General features: G+C 40.1%; 2 protein-coding genes across 2 annotated transcripts in view; one reads left to right on the top strand and one right to left on the bottom strand.

The window, feature by feature from the left end:
- The first annotated feature begins 715 nt into the window (after positions 1-715).
- Positions 716-6,188, top strand: LOC121813239 (C-type lectin domain family 6 member A-like). Its single transcript, XM_042216874.1, has 5 exons — positions 716-922; positions 1,147-1,242; positions 2,375-2,464; positions 5,138-5,614; positions 6,010-6,188. Exons 1-4 carry the CDS (start codon positions 811-813, stop codon positions 5,293-5,295), a joined length of 456 nt encoding a protein of 151 aa, XP_042072808.1. The 5' UTR covers positions 716-810; the 3' UTR covers positions 5,296-5,614; positions 6,010-6,188.
- A 3,993-nt stretch (positions 6,189-10,181) lies between these two features.
- The window catches only part of LOC102295782 (biotinidase), a 14,979-nt gene continuing 8,274 nt past the window's right edge, over positions 10,182-16,886 (bottom strand). The window contains exons 2-6 of the mRNA XM_005952330.1: positions 13,079-13,228; positions 12,821-12,972; positions 11,282-11,459; positions 10,662-11,186; positions 10,182-10,568 (exon numbers count right to left, since the gene is read on the bottom strand). Of these exons, the coding sequence (XP_005952392.1) occupies positions 10,299-10,568; positions 10,662-11,186; positions 11,282-11,459; positions 12,821-12,972; positions 13,079-13,228 (1,275 nt within the window). The 3' untranslated portion in view covers positions 10,182-10,298. The remainder of the gene's footprint in view (positions 10,569-10,661; positions 11,187-11,281; positions 11,460-12,820; positions 12,973-13,078; positions 13,229-16,886) is intronic.

Below are 16,886 nucleotides of genomic sequence, written 5' to 3' on the forward strand. Positions count from 1 at the left end.
CCCACAGAAAGCTCTACTGAGGGGCAACAGTGATAAGCAAACAGCACCTTGCTGCGTTTGGTGGTTTCAAAGCTAATGCAACTGACAAAAGTTTACTCTGAAAGCGTTTTGTTGTGTCACAAAGTCTCTACTTCCTCAGTGTTCTTACTTCATTGTAGCTGACTCAATAACTCTTTATACAGTGTTTGCGTCACACATTCAAACTTCAAACAATTGCTAAAATACTTTTCTGGCACAATTTAGATTTTGTAAAAGCTTGAAATGTACAATGAAGTAAGGTACCTTGATATATTTCTGTTTTCACTGCAAGCCTATTCTTACTGGAGCCGGTAACCATTGCAAATAAATATGAAATTGTCCTGCATTTCCTGTCCTAATAAGTTTGCCATTTATTTAAGCCTGATGTGGTCATATTTGGATAGAAGTATCCACATGTGGATACATACATGTTTTTTTTAAAGCACAACAGTTGTTATAAAGAAGACCAGTACATTTGGGATGATGAAACAAAGAAAAATGTTTTATGCCCTTTGTCAGGAGAACCAAATGATGAAGTAGAAATGGACAAAGAGTGAAAATGGGGGGAGAGACAAAACAAAGAGAGGAAAAGAACAGCAAAACAACTTTGGTGTTGAAGGCAGAGTTAGCAGGATGTGGTGAACATCCTGCTTTGTTTGCATCATCTCCATTTTAAGTGTTTCACATTATTTTGAAGTAACATCTTGAAGTTCCTCGATATGCTCAGTTCATTGTAGCCCGACACAGAGAAACACACAGGCAGTGCCTCTTGGTCAGACATCTTATCTCAACATGTCTTCAGAACTGGAAACTGCCCCACATTTTAGAGTGAAATACAGCAGTGAGGCCAATGAAAATGGAGAGGTGAAGACGCAGTACCAGGAAGTCAACTTACCACAAGGCGGTACGTAAAAACGAATCTTCAGGATTCGTGTGTTTGTATTTATTGTTTTAAAACAACTTGTGTTTAGTGTGACTCGAAGAACACATCATCATCTTGTTTTAGTTCCTATGACTATAACCACATGGTCACCTTATGGTAAATTTGTCATAACAGGTTAATTCAACTTAAAGAAAAAATGATGTTTAAAGTCTGTCAACTCTGCTTCATTAATGGTTTCTTTATAGATGGACAAACACAGAAGAAAAGAAGCTGTTTCAGAGCTTTTAAAGTGTGCCTGGGAGTGCTGTATCTTCTGATTCTTGCTGGAATCACGACACGCTGTGAGGAATTTTATTCCAATAACGACGGCAGTATTATTTCCACATTAGATATTTTTAAGCAACATTATTTGATGCTGCAAGTCTACTATTGTTTCCTTCCTCTTCTGACTTCATATTTCCATTTAAAGCAACCACCCTACAGTGTTTCCCCATGTGTGTTACACTGCTTCTGCAATATGACCACTGCTGAGGTTTTTTCTTCTTCTTTAATTGACAATGTAACCAGAGTAGACGTATCTTCTCTTTATATATCATCATAAACATTGTTTTACAGTCATTTTATTGTTGTAAGCCCACTAAAGAATGCTAAGATAACCATCTTCCTCATCTGACTCCTGAGACCTGTACCATAAAGCATTATTTGGGCTTAACAACAGAACTTCAAGTTTAGTCTTAAGCTTTAGATCTTAAAAAGGTAGATCACTTCTTACTGGGGTACCACTTGGTTTGTTTGTGATTTGAAATCATTATATAATATGCAACTGCTTACTGACCAATCAGTTCACTGGGAAATGGCGTGACCATGCCTGATCAACATTTACAAGCACTGGTGTGCTGTTAATAGGAGGATCTGTAGGTCTTAGATATATTCTAAAGGTTTGCTCTTTGCTTGCTCTCACAGCATTTAGTCTCAGATTGGGATATGGCTAAAACTAGCAACATCAAACAACATCAGACTGTTATTTAAATGGAAATGCTATTGTAGTTATAGTCAGTTTATCCTGTGATAAATGAAAATCAAATCTGTGAAACTGATATATCTTCTAACTCACCATTATCATTCATACATCTATACTTTTCCTTTTGAGATACAGATGGTCTGTCTGTGGCAGCTGTTTTTTCCTGCTGTTTAATCTGTCCATATTTTCTAAAGTTATAGTTTAATCCTCTATGTTAAATATTCTAATCTGCTGTTAATAGACCTGTCCATGTTTGTTATTAGTCATATGCTAATCAATGCTCTTAGTCACTTACATACACATGCAGGTTAAAGGAGAGCGGTAACAGTGAATAACAAAATTACTTTGGAAAAAAAAGTGCGATGCTGATTTTTACAATAAAAATATGGCTGTATTTATAAAGTAGAATATTTAGATGTTTTTAGTTTTTGCTTTGTTTTATTTCTAAGCAGATATTTCAGTCACTTTGGAAAAAGAGCAGCTGCAGAACAAATACAACAAACTGAGCAACAATTACAGCCAACTGCAAACCCAACTTTTAGGTAAGAAAGTTGTGCCTCATGTGCAACTGTAGCAGTACTCAGAATTGTATTTTATACTTGTTTTATTAACTATTTTCTTCTTAGGTCATGGAAGTGAATGTATATCAGTTGTAATATACTATTACCAAAAGTGTTCGCTGAATTCAGGTGTTTCAATCACTTTTATAGCCACAGGTGTATAAAATCAAACCCCTACGCATGCAGACTGCTTCTACAAACAGTTTTGAGAGAATGGGTCGCTTTCAGAAGCTCAGTGAATTCCATCGTGGTACCATGTTCAACAAGTCCATTTGAAAATTCCTTGCTACTTAATATTTCAGTCAGCTGTTAGTGGGATTATAACAAAGTGTAAGTGATTAGGAATGACAAACTCAGCCTTGAAGAGGTAGACCACATAAAATCACAGAGCAGGGACAGTAGAGACACATACAGGGAGTGCAGAATTATTAGGCAAGTTGTATTTTTGAGGAATAATTTTATTATTGAACAACAACCATGTTCTCAATGAACCCAAAAAACTCATTAATATCAAAGCTGAATGTTTTTGGAAGTAGTTTTTAGTTTGTTTTTAGTTTTAGCTATTTTAGGGGGATATCTGTGTGTGCAGGTGACTATTACTGTGCATAATTATTAGGCAACTTAACAAAAAACAAATATATACCCATTTCAATTATTTATTTTTACCAGTGAAACCAATATAACATCTCCACATTCACAAATATACATTTCTGACATTCAAAAACAAAACAAAAACAAATCAGCGACCAATATAGCCACCTTTCTTTGCAAGGACACTCAAAAGCCTGCCATCCATGGATTCTGTCAGTGTTTTGATCTGTTCACCATCAACATTGCGTGCAGCAGCAACCACAGCCTCCCAGACACTGTTCAGAGAGGTGTACTGTTTTCCCTCCTTGTAAATCTCACATTTGATGATGGACCACAGGTTCTCAATGGGGTTCAGATCAGGTGAACAAGGTGGCCATGTCATTAGTTTTTCTTCTTTTATACCCTTTCTTGCCAGCCACGCTGTGGAGTACTTGGACGCGTGTGATGGAGCATTGTCCTGCATGAAAATCATGTTTTTCTTGAAGGATGCAGACTTCTTCCTGTACCACTGCTTGAAGAAGGTGTCTTCCAGAAACTGGCAGTAGGACTGGGAGTTGAGCTTGACTCCATCCTCAACCCGAAAAGGCCCCACAAGCTCATCTTTGATGATACCAGCCCAAACCAGTACTCCACCTCCACCTTGCTGGCGTCTGAGTCGGACTGGAGCTCTCTGCCCTTTACCAATCCAGCCACGGGCCCATCCATCTGGCCCATCAAGACTCACTCTCATTTCATCAGTCCATAAAACCTTAGAAAAACCAGTCTTGAGATATTTCTTGGCCCAGTCTTGACGTTTCAGCTTGTGTGTCTTGTTCAGTGGTGGTCGTCTTTCAGCCTTTCTTACCTTGGCCATGTCTCTGAGTATTGCACACCTTGTGCTTTTGGGCACTCCAGTGATGTTGCAGCTCTGAAATATGGCCAAACTGGTGGCAAGTGGCATCTTGGCAGCTGCACGCTTGACTTTTCTCAGTTCATGGGCAGTTATTTTGCGCCTTGGTTTTTCCACACGCTTCTTGCGACCCTGTTGACTATTTTGAATGAAACGCTTGATTGTTCGATGATCACGCTTCAGAAGCTTTGCAATTTTGAGACTGCTGCATCCCTCTGCAAGATATCTCACTATTTTTGACTTTTCTGAGCCTGTCAAGTCCTTCTTTTGACCCATTTTGCCAAAGGAAAGGACGTTGCCTAATAATTATGCACACCTGATATAGGGTGTTGATGTCATTAGACCACACCCCTTCTCATTACAGAGATGCACATCACCTAATATGCTTAATTGGTAGTAGGCTTTCGAGCCTATACAGCTTGGAGTAAGACAACATGCATGAAGAGGATGATGTGGACAAAATACTCATTTGCCCATAATTCTGCACTCCCTGTATAATTAGAATTTTAAAAAGTTAGACTGAAGTTTGTATTCTTATCTATTGATATTACTTTATCATTATTATTAATATAACACAAGGTTCAGTTAGCTTTGCACAAAAATAGAAATGTCCTCTAAAGAGCTACTTTTTACTTTCTCAGTTTGAACACATTTCAAAGCCTGTACTTTTTTACTTTTACTTGAGTAAAGAAGTTGAATCAGTAATTCAACTTTTACTGGAGTATTTGTTAACAGTAGTGTTTGTATTTCTACTTAAGTACAGTGTGTCTGTGCTTTTGTCAACTCTTACTAAGCTTAGGACCTGGGGATGGAATAGCTGAGGAACAACTATTTGATAAATAGACTCATGTGTGCAACCAGAGTTTGAAGTCCAACAGTATGTCAGAATCCCAGCCTCAAAACGTTGTCAAACGTTGTTTTCCAGACCAAAGGAATGACAAGCTTTCATAATTTTTCTGAGCTTCTATGACCTTCTCTTTGTCTACAGAGAGTGCTGTGGCTTTTTTGTCCTCATAGAAGCTCTATTGAGACAAGTGCACTTTTACAGTCTGGTGTTTTTTTCACTTAATAATGTCATTAAGATTCACTAAGTCTTCCTGTTTGTCACAACACATACAAGCAATAGAAGGATAAAAATGTGAAATCTGTTTTTGTATCATGTGTCTGACTTTAAGTGAAGTGTCCTGTCGATTGGGCCAAATTTGGAATGAGCTGTTACTTTAAATCCACTGAGAGGAAAATTTGGTCTGACAGCAAGGCAGACTGTCAGTCCAGAGGAGCCAATCTGGTGATCATAAACAACAAAGAGGAACAGGTGGGTGTGTTTGTTTGATGCAACTGCCAGAAGTTCTGTGTTTTTGACCATCTGTCCATCTACTGTCTATTGATCTATCTATTTTATAAAGGACAAGAGAAGTGAACTGAAATGTTTCATCTCATTTAGTTTTTCTTTCAGACAAATTCACAACATGATATTACAACAACAGAAGTACTGAATTATGACTGGCCGAAATATTTATGTCTGTTTTCAATTAGGAATTTATTTAACTGAATATGAGAGGAGAGTCCTGGATGGGTCTGACAGCCGGTTACAAAAGTAAAACTGGGGGACATGAATGGGAATGGGTGGATGGATCCCCGCTGACAGAGGCGTGAGACATTTTCCTTTAAACTAAAACCAAAACCAAAAAGTTATTATTTAATACCTCCATGTGTTGGAAGACAGAATGGCAATACATTACATCAGCAACCGAATATATGACCCACATTTAAAACCGATGTCTGTAAACAGCTGAGAAAATATTTTCAAAGAGCAGAGAGTCAGCTCTGCCTTCGTTTTATTCTAAGATTTAAGAGTATGAAGATTTAATATTCATAAAAAACTTGAAAACTGTTAATGTACATGATGATACTCAGAGAAAAGTCTAAAGCAGGTCAATTGCGACAGAAATCTGGAAAATGCTTATAGAGAGTCATAGTTATATAAATGTGACAATTGACATGATTTTAGTCTAGTTTAATATAATTTTTTTTTTTTATCCAACAGGTTTTGGGCGCCAGGCCAGCAGGATCCTGTTCATGGTTTTTCTGCAGTATGCTGTGAAATTAAGGGGAAATGGACACGATCACAATCTTCTTCTTAATTTTCTTGTATTCCTTTCTGATTTCTTCAAAAGTTAAAATATTCAGTTTGATGGAAATATTCAGTTTACCAACAAGCCCTTAAGTTATCTAAAGACCTTAATTAAATATTGCTATTACTTTTTCCAAATATGTACTTTAGAATAATTGAAAATGATTATTTGATAAATGACTGTAAATATGTGGCAAATATGTGCATTAATGTTAATATTTGTACAGAGAAATTAAGAAAAAAAACATTCAGCTGTAAAATATTCCTTTTATCATCAAAAAAGTCAACCTGATAAAAAAACAAAAACAGCAGGTTTGATCAGTGTGCATATATCAGCAGATACTTTAGCTCAAATAGCATTAAAGGCAACAATAAACAATAAAAACATTTCAGTCTTTTTTCATAAAGGTGAACACAATTCAAACAATGTGTATTTATGCCTTCTTTAGCTTATTTTTCTTTATACGAGCTAAAGTTTAGAATATGAAATATACAAATACTTTCTTCAATTTTTCTTATTTATAAGCTCTTACTTGCGAAGTGCTTCACAGAGCAACAAACTACAACAAATCAATGACACAAAACCATAATAAATGAAAAAAAAAGTCTTATAAAAACAGATTTATGAAATACTACTGATGGAGACACTCTGACCTCAGTAAGACTGTTCCAGAGTTTGGCAGCTTCAGTCATCTCTGTTTACAAGCTGAAAATTCTAAATAATGAGAAGACCTCTAATCCCAAAAGGACCTGACTGTGTTTTGAGGTTTTTCCTTTTATTTTGACACAATCAGTTTGTAACTTGTGGCACTTTACAGTGCATGCTGCTCTGGCTCCGGTGCTCTTCTCCAGCAGCAGCTTCCTCTCTTGCCTGGCTGCTACTGAAATAGGGAAGGCATGATTAGAAGATGCTCGCAGGTACACCACACCCTGAACCTGCCACTCCACTCCTCCACTCCAGCCGAGCCACCAACCAACCCCTGCTCTATTTTCACCTGTAAAGCAGGAGTGGGAGGGCGGAGGTTACCCTGGTGCAGGTGTGCCGCAGCGGTCAGTGGAAGAGTCCGCGAGTTTCTCTGTGAATTTCCCATTCCATCGTTGCGCACTCAATGCTTGCTTGGAAGTTTAGGGTTTTTTTTCGCTGTAAAAAGAAGTTTTCTTCCCACGCACAGCGGACACTAATGTTTTTGTCACTTTTTATGGAATCAAACTCAAAGTAAGGTCAGTACTTCCACGCTTTAAACGCTGCACGCTCATACTCTCTCCCGCACTCGATATATGATCCATTGTTGATCTGCACACAGCTGTTGTCACGAACGTCGCACTCGCTTACGTCACTGTCATGAGACATTCTCGCAAAAAAATCACGGTTTTAGTAACGCAGTAACGCAGCGTTCCTACGGGAAAGTAACGGTAATCTAATTACCGTTTTTGCAATAGTAATCCCTTACTTTACTCGTTACTTGAAAAAAGTAATCAGATTAGGTTACAAGTAACGTGTTACAAGTAACGCGTTACTGCCCATCTCTGGTGAGGAAGAGGAGGAGGAAGAGCCAGCAGCAGCTGACAGATGGAGAGAATAGACAGACTGTTCCCTGTTTGTGAAGGACTGCTAGGAAAAGTTTAACATAACTAATTGTCTGTCCTGAATCAGTCTTATTAGGTAATGTTCAAATAATTTATCATCCAGTGTTTTCAGTGTGGGAGAAAGTACTCAGGGCCTTCAAGTTACACACTATGAAAGGCAGCAACAAGTTTAATGTTCAGAAACCTAAAGTTGTATCAGCAGCAGAATGGAGCTAAAAATAAATGTTGGTTTCAGTTCTATGAAGCTTTGAGTATTTTGGATTAGTAGCACTGCTGTGTTTGTTGCATCATATTGCTGTAATTGTTTATATGCTTTATATATTCTGAGCTAAGTTGATCTATAGTGTTACATAATATTCTATAAGGATGTTATGTGTTTGTATACTTTCTGCCCAGTTTGACCCACTTAGCAGAAGTCAGCCTGTTTAAGGCTCTGATATCTATTCTGTATGACTTAAAGCAGTTATGACATGGTCTGATTTTCTCACCCAATAAAGGAATATTCAATATATCAGTCTACTCTTCATTTTATCACAAACAGTTATTACAGCTCGTACATTTTCTTTTTATACATATATGTAAGCATTGAGCCAAATTTACTAATGCCAACATACTGAAGGAACAACATTTGTCTCATATATAATACATCTATATATACACTGTCAAAGATACTTGTCTATGAGTGAAGATTTAAGGTGATAGGACATATAAATAACTGCAACTTGAATCTTTACTGAAGCTCAGTATTTGACACAGAGTTCACTCACATGAATTTCACTCACATGTGCTGTACCAGTGTACCTGCACATGTGATGTGACAATAGAAACGATTTGATTTGAGAGTTCAAACTCACTGCTGTAATAACTAATAATGATTAATATAATAACTATAATATTGTCCATATCATATTTACACTGACTTTAGTCTCATGAACAACATTAACTAATTGTTATTTACTAGCTAATCTTAAATGACTGTTCAGTACAGAAATTAAGCCCAACAATCATGTTTTACAGTCCTGTGGTCTCAGCCTCAGATACTTATCAAATCACACAAAGATCGTGTAGAAACAAACAAACAAATGAACGAAATATGTTCTCCTTCATTTCTGTCAACCACACGTTTCCAGCTATCGTGGTTGCTAGGCAACCTGGGCAGCGCGATGGAGGCTAGAATGTCCCATTTCACAAGCTTCGCACTTCCGGCCTCATCGGTCTTTGAGTACGCGGCCCTTGAGGACCGCTGAGGCTGCGTACTTTAAGGCTGCAGACCCTGAATTGGGACACAGCCTATGTTTCTCTGGTGAAATTCAGTGTGGTTCCGACAGCAGTTTTATGTCAATGGACAATCCTTAATGTGTGAGTGTGTGGTGGTGGGGGAGGGGGGTAGAGGATGTGTTCGCCCAGGGCGCCAAACAGGCTAGGACCACAACTGATCATGGGGATCAAAGAATCGGGTTAAATACCCCTCATATGTGCCAGTCTAGAACCAGGTTTTTATTTTTTATTTTAAATTGGATTGCCAGTCATCTCTGTATATTAACGAGAACATTTATGAATGTTGATCTTTTTGGATGGCTATTAGAATACACAGGAAATATTATAACCTGCGAGGCACTTTCATGTTCATTAGTTCATTGCAAAACCTGTTAACTTGTGTTGATGGGACAGCTAATTTGTATCTTTTCTTTCTATATGGTATGCAGTATACATATGCTAGCCCAAGCAGTTTTATGTCCTTGTACTCCCTGCTGCTTCATTTCTATAAAGAATAGAATCAACTAGTCTGTTCAGTTTCCTTCAGTTACATACCCCAAAAAAGATGCACTAAAATACAATAATGCAGTTAAACATAGAGTTTGAAAAAATAATTTCCAAAAGCGTCACTGTTCAGTCTGGCCAATGTCTTCTTAAACTGAAAGTAAGTTTTTATTTTTAAATTAAGCTCCTTTAAATATTTTCATAAATTTTGATTCACATTTACTAGGGGAGCATCTGGTGAAGAGAATTTTTTCTTTTTAAGATGTGAAAAAAATGAGGGACAATTTTATGGGACCCACCTGGTGAAGTGTTTTCTCTACTGTACTTGAGATTTTATTCTGAGTTCTTTAACCTTTGACACTTGTATCGTTGCATTCATAATAAGGAACAATGTTTTGTTTCCTAAGAGAGAAAGTCAATATTGAAACCTACATATTTATTTCAGTTTGAGATTGAATCACTGAGTGCATGTAGAATCATTATATTATAGAACTGATGAACTGAATGAGCAGCCCACGGAATGGTTGCTGTGATTGTATATATGTAATGCTGTTGCTTTAACGTTTTAATGTTGATGCTGTGTACAGGAGAAGGTGGCTGATACTGTGGATTTGGGTTCATGTGCGTACATGAGATATAAACAATTAAATATTGCCTTCGAGGAATATGCAACAGTCACACAGAGATGAATGCTACTTGGTGCTATGTTTGTATTGTAAAGATTAAATAACAAATTATTCAAGACTTATATTTTGGTTTATTTTAATAGACAAACCAAATGTATAATCACTGAAGGTTGGATAAGCTCTTTACACTAACAGTGAATTTTATTTTTGTGATTCCTTCATAGCTCACTATTTGTCCTCCTGGTATTTTCGTCCATACAGGCAAGCAGTGACTAAACCACCCTTCATGTTTGAGTGCTTCATGGTCACTCTCCAGTTTGTAGCTCTCTCCAGACTCTCGGGCTGCTCCACGGACATTCGACTTGTCAGAATGGATGGGTACACGTATTTGGTGTCAAAGTTCCCCTCCAACAGGAAGTCCATTTTAGACTCTGCTTCTTCCACTACCTGTCCACAAGTGCTTTGATCCAACCGTGCACAACGAACAATTGCACAAACCTGCAGATATTTGACATGTGGCAAATAAAAGTGAGCAGAGTCATAATCAGTTTCTAACAGTTTATAAATATTGAAAATTCATTTCATTCCTACCTGCAGTGCATATTTGCTAGCGCTATTGTGGTTTCCTGCAAATGTGCCGAGTGCATAGAGCTCTTTATGGTCTTTCAGTAACCACCTGTACTGCAGGTGGCAGCAGAAAGTGCCGTTGCACACTTTAACATTGCCCTCTGTCTCATTTAAGAGGACAAAGGTAAATGGGTCTTTGTTCATCTTGGAGACAAAAGTGGGGTAGGAGGGAGCTACTGATGATGTGGGCTGAACACCACCTGCCTCCTCCTCTTTGGCTGTACTTTGGTTTCCCGCCAGTGGCTCCAAAACTGGCACTCTGGCCACCAGCAGCCTGCCTTCTTCTGGATCTCCTTTCCAGGCGTGGTGGTAGGTGGTAAAAAAAGGGGTGTAAATGCCACTTCCTTTCACATTGTATCGGTCAATGCGAAGGTTGGCAGCTAATAATGTGACATTGGCACCCAGACTGAACGCGTGTTGAAACTGAACAGAATCCAGCAGGGGGAGCGCATTAAACCAGGCTGTTGGAAAGATCAACTGACGCACACCCTAAAAAATGCACAACAAAGAAACCATGGATATCAAAGTCAATTTCAGCAAAGTTGGATATATATTCTGAGTGTGAATGTGGTTATATTTTATACCCTCTCCAGCAGCAGTACTGCAGGATCATGTAAGAGGATGTCAAAGCAGGTGAAGAGGCCAAACTTCCCAGCAAAAGGTGTATCAAATGTTATGATTTCAATTTCTGGAGGTGTGTCAAAGGAATCTTCACGGTAAAGGCTTTGTTTGTGGTAGCGTGCAATTAGAAGGCCATCTGACCTGTATAAAAGAAGGCTGATTAGATCACTGACTGCTCTTTTCTACTGATGCAGTCAATGCAGCTGGTGCGCTTTTTTTTTTTTACCAATTATCTGAGTTCTGGTCACAGGGGTAGCAGTGTGAGCAGAGAAGCACAGACTTCGCCTTCCAGCTTATCTGGTAGGATACCAAGTCATTCCAGAGCGAGTGATATAACCTTTTCAGTGAGTCCTGGGTCTACACTGGGGCCTTTTGCCAGTAGGACATGCCCAAAATACCTCACCCAGAAGGCGCCCAGGAGGCATCCTGAACCACTGCAACTGGCTCCTTTCGATGTGGAGAAGCAACTGCTGTACAAATCCATCTCAAATGAATACGCTCCTAAATCTATCTCTAAAGGCAGCCCATTCTCACTACAGAGGTGTAGCATCCTGACAATTTGTCACATCCAGCGGCGTTGTTGTTATGGTTATGGGTGAAATCAAGTAGAATTACGGTCTTGCGGTAATACACGTTCCAGCCATGTTTTCCAGCTCTAACCCTAACCTTACCCCTGACCCTAACCATAACCTTATCCCAAACCTTAACCAGCACTTTAATGACGTTAAATAGCGTTTTCTGAAGCGATTTAAGTAAAATGAACGAAAATGTGCATATTGATTCCAAACGGTTCTCATGTTTTCTCATTATTCCGATCTCATCATTTAGGGACGTGTTGGGTGCCTGGAAGCGTAACATGTTGAGGATTTGTCACCTAGCGTAAAATATTACATTTTGGGAGAGAGAACATGTTGCTAAAGGAGAGCCTTTTGAAGGAAACTAATCTTCACTGTTCTTGTTCCTTGTTCTTGTCACCTTGTTCTTCATACAGATCTGTGACCATATGTGAGGGTAGGAACCTAGATTAACTGATAAATCAACAGCTTCACTTTTAAGCTCAGCTCTCTTGTCATCACCACAGATTGTTACATTCGCATCACGATGGATGGTTCCCCAATCTCACACATCACGCAGTCAACCACAGAGTTGGAAACCATATGCTTCCAGGATGGTTTTCAGTTTCCTACTTTTATGTAATTTGTTTGTTTCTGGATTTTTGCTTGAAATTCTGTCTCATTCCATTAAAACTATCATAAAAATTTGAGACTGTCCATTTATATCTCCTCTGGTCTCCGGCTTCAATGTATATATATATATAATATATAATATATATATATAAGTAAAAGGGGAAAGCCTCATTAGTCCACACTGCCACCACCTGTCCCTCCAGCCTCCGCCACCTCCTTGGCACTGCCCCCTTGAGCTAAACCTGTTCCAACTTCCTCCCCTGCAGCTGAGCCAGGGACCACACCTCGATTTCCATATTAAAGATATAAAAGTACCTGAAAGCAACATTTGTGTTGAACTGCCAGTGTCCATCAGGAGGACAGGATGAGGAGGAGCTGGTGTTCATTGGACAGGGTTGTAGGTCGGGCATGTTGGCCACCAGGTAGATGTTGTTATGACGAGCCATACAGCTCAATCTCTGGAGAACCTTTGAGTCACAAAAGTAATTAAATATGATGTGATTCAGATATAGTGGCATGTTGTGAGACTAGTGAATACTAGGCATCACCAAATTTAAATATATGACTGTGAACCTCAGTGCTGTTGTATCTTTCGGACTCCGTGCATGGGTTCCAGCTTTCTGTCTGAGGGTCAGGAATGGTTTCCAGGTAGCCAGCAATGGATGATCGAGTGAAGCTAAATCCATGAATACCATCTTCTGGAAACACCAGGATCTGAGCACCCTGAGAGTGAAATAGAGACAGCATAGAGAAAAAGTTGGACTTATTAATCTGTGACTGTTTCATGAGAAACTCGTGGACTCATGGACTTGAGCCTGACAAAGATCACTCAGCCAAACTGTCCATTCTTGTCTAACTTGTCCACTGTTGAAGAAGAATGGACAGTTTCCAGTTACAGGAGTAAATTTGGACTGATAATACCTCTGTATTAAGGTATATCAGAAATGAAACCTCAAGTTTTAAAATATTTGTAGCAAATTTAGATGGCAATTTGAATTAACACTGTGGCAGTTTTAGTTAACGTCACATTTTTAGTCACAATTCTGACCTTTTGCTTCAACATGTTTATCAAAAATCAGGGCATGGTGGATGTAACCACATGGTTTTTGAGTTGCGGCAAAGGTATTGGATTCAGGTGCAAGTGTTGCTATAAGGAGGCTTTTGGCTAAATGTCTGTCATAGACTTCACGCAGCACCAGGATATCTGATGGCAGACCTTCCTCAAGATCACATCTTGCCAGATGAGCCTCCATTCTCTCGGGTTGGAGTAGATTGTTTACGTGCCAGTCTCACTTGCTGTGTCTGATACGTCAGCTGGCAAGTTATGGGCTCAAAATGTGGTCATAAATATTTTGTACTTGTAAATCGGTTTTGTACTTGTAAAAAAGATTTGTATGTGTAAAAAAAAATTGTGCGTGCGTAAAAAAGATTTGTATGTGTAAAAAAACATTTGTGCGTGCGTAAAAAAGATTTGTATGTGTAAAAAAGATTTGTGTGTGGACTTAGCCCAAAAAAACCCCTGCAAGTTACAAGTACGAATTTTGACCCTATTTTTCTTCCTTTAAGCTGATTGGTCAATGTCATGTCAATCACAAATTAAACAATCCAATCAGAGAACAGATGGGTTTGGCTGTCGGAGGGGCACTTTTTTGAACTGCAGGTCCTTGAAGGGTAATCTCTATATAAATATCCGATAGCAGTTAGGTCCCCTTACTTTCAGCAGCTGTTGAAAGGATAAAGTTGTGGTATATCAGTGGTTAGAAATACATTATTACTTTAGGATTAGTTTAACACAAAGTCAGGGCTGACCCGGACCATTGCTGTGAGTCACAGTGCGCAGCATAAAGGTCCTTTCACATCGGACGCAGGATGTGCTGCTAATGCTAACTAAAAGCAAAGGATCCAGAATTTGTTGCTGGCTGCTGAGCTCTGTGGGTTTTTGCAGCAGCTCTACCTGTACTAGATGCACCTGCTCCTTGTCGTTTCTATCTCTGACTTTATGTCCTCTACAAGAGTTTCTGTTTTTTGCTAGTTCTTCAAATGTTCAATAAAAACATGTATGCTAATTCATAACGAAGAAAGCTTTGTAATGAAGACTGTCATTTCCAAAACACTGCCCCCCCCCCCGTCCGCAGCGCTGTTGAAAAGGCTGTGGAAGTCCCTGTATTAAACACGTAGACCTGTGACACAAAAATCACCAAACTCGGACGACCACAGACTGTTTTCCTTCGTGGTGATGAAGGAAAACGCTGGGTTGGCATGTAAAAGGGCATTTATTCCCTTCAAAGACCTGCAGTTCAAAAAAAGCGCCCCTCCGACAGCCAAACCCATCTGTTCTCTGATTGGATTGTTACATTTGTGATTGACATGACATTCACCAATCAGATGAAAGGAAGAAAAATAGGGTCAAAATTCGTAGTTGTAACTTGCAGGGTTTTTTTGGCTAAGTCCACACACAAATCTTTTTTACACATACAAATCTTTTTTACGCACGCACAAATTTTTTTTACACATACAAATCTTTTTTACAAGTACAAAACCGATTTACAAGTACAAAATATCTATGACCACATTTTGAGCCCATAGCAAGTGAGAGTTCTCCAGCCTGCAGAGCTCTTGGTGTTATGGTCCGGGTGAGTGCTGGGGTTTTCCTACAGAGTCACGGTTCCACCCCTGGGCGGAGTCGCTGGTTTCCTGCATGTCTCCACACCTGCCACCACTTCTCTTCGCCAAGTCTTCAGCTAACCACACCATCCTGTTGTCTTGCACCTCCATCCTCTGGCAATACCCTCCTTTATCCGGAAGCTGGTTTGTACTCTGCAGCTCTTTCCATCACCGCACCCCTGGATTCACTCACCTGCCTGCCTTCCTGTCACAGTACTAAATCGGATCACCTTCTCCTGGAGGCCAAACTGCCTCACTCGGACCACTTACCCCTCCCTTGTTATTCCTCCACCTGCCAAATGTTCAGAGCCTCCAGGTTGTGTTTCCTGCCCTGTGCCCCTGTACCTATCCCCTTGTCAGAATTCTCTGGTGCTTTTGTAAAATCTAGTATTTCTCATAGTTCAGTATCATTCCTATTTGCTACGGTTATTAAAGTCCCATGTTATTTCTCATAGCTCACAGTATTTTTCATGCACTGGAAAATAAAAGTTCTGTTAATTATTGATTGATTGATTGATTGATTGATTGGTAATTTATATCAAAATGTGAACAATATACAAGTACATTTAGAAAAGAAAATAAAAGAGAAAAAAAAGAATATACAAATTACATACAAAAAAATATTCTGATTAATTTACATGTTGAAAGGGAGGGGGAAGAAGTATACACTTATTTAATCCCACCCCTTTGCCATAATTACGCTCATTCTTGCCTCCGTGTATGATCTGCATTTGAGTCTGGTTGTCTGGTTTGGCCTCGGCCATGACACTTGGTCTGGTATATTGCCCGGGTGTGGCAGGTTTACATGGCCAGCAGGGGCCTGCCCAGTGAGCTGAGGCTTACTAGCTGTCCATCAGTGTCTCGTTCACAAGTTCACTCTTGCTGCTCACGGCTGGTCGGCTCTAGAAACGGACGTTCAGGTGGCATCCGTAGCTCAGACTGCTGTTGCAGGCTGTGCTCCCCTGAAGGTGAGTGAGAGTTCTCCATCCTGTAGGACCCGCTCCCTGGCATATTGCCCGCGTGTCGCGGGTTTATGCGGCCAGCGGGGGCCTCAATCAATAGCTCAGTGAGCTACGCTTTCACGCCTCAGTCTGCTCTTGGGGTTCCAGCTTCGGGCCCTAGGAATCTCAGGCCCCAGCTGGAGGCCTTTCAAACATGCAGCGCCCGCACTCAGGGCTCATCCTCTCTCCAACTGCCCCCGTGACTTCTGGCATTCCCTCGGGCTGGGATGCTTCCCTGCTTGTGGACAGTGCAGGGCAGTTGCTCAACTCTGGGGATGGACCTTTTGGTCGCACCCTGAGCTTGGCCTCTGATACATCAGCTGGCGGAGTGAGATTTCTCCAGTCTCCAGCGCTGGCTGTCTGTCTGGTGTATTGCCCACGTGTAGCGGGTTTACGCAGCCAGCAGGGCCCAAATCAGTAGCTCGGTGAGCTACACTTCCTGGCAGTCGGCCTAGGGGCTTGCAGGCTGACCATGAGCCGCTGTTCAGTTGCAGTCCTTTGGTCTGCAGGACTCGCTCAGGCCAGCCTTGCATCTGTCAGACTGATGCCTCCACCCCCCCAGCTCACCCTTGCAACTGGCGAGGCCTTGATCGGTGTGGCATGTACATTTGTAAATAGTTCATTGGTATACTTCACTCTAGGATTTGGTTGAACTGTCTCCTTGCTGGGTGTCTTAAAGAGTTACTCCGTACTAGAGATGGACCGATCCGATATTA

Source organism: Haplochromis burtoni, unplaced genomic scaffold (assembly GCF_018398535.1).
Source record: "Haplochromis burtoni strain Fernald_Lab_line unplaced genomic scaffold, NCSU_Asbu1 Contig_1316, whole genome shotgun sequence".
In the NCBI taxonomy this organism is placed as follows: domain Eukaryota; kingdom Metazoa; phylum Chordata; class Actinopteri; order Cichliformes; family Cichlidae; genus Haplochromis; species Haplochromis burtoni.

Coding starts and splice junctions, on each gene's coding strand:
- LOC121813239 (XM_042216874.1), top strand. CDS start 811: ATGTCTTCAGAACTGGAAACTGCCCCACATTTTAGAGTGAAATACAGC. Junction 923..1,146: donor AGTCAACTTACCACAAGGCG/GTACGTAAAAAC, acceptor GTTTCTTTATAG/ATGGACAAACACAGAAGAAA. Junction 2,465..5,137: donor ACTGCAAACCCAACTTTTAG/GTAAGAAAGTTG, acceptor TCTGACTTTAAG/TGAAGTGTCCTGTCGATTGG.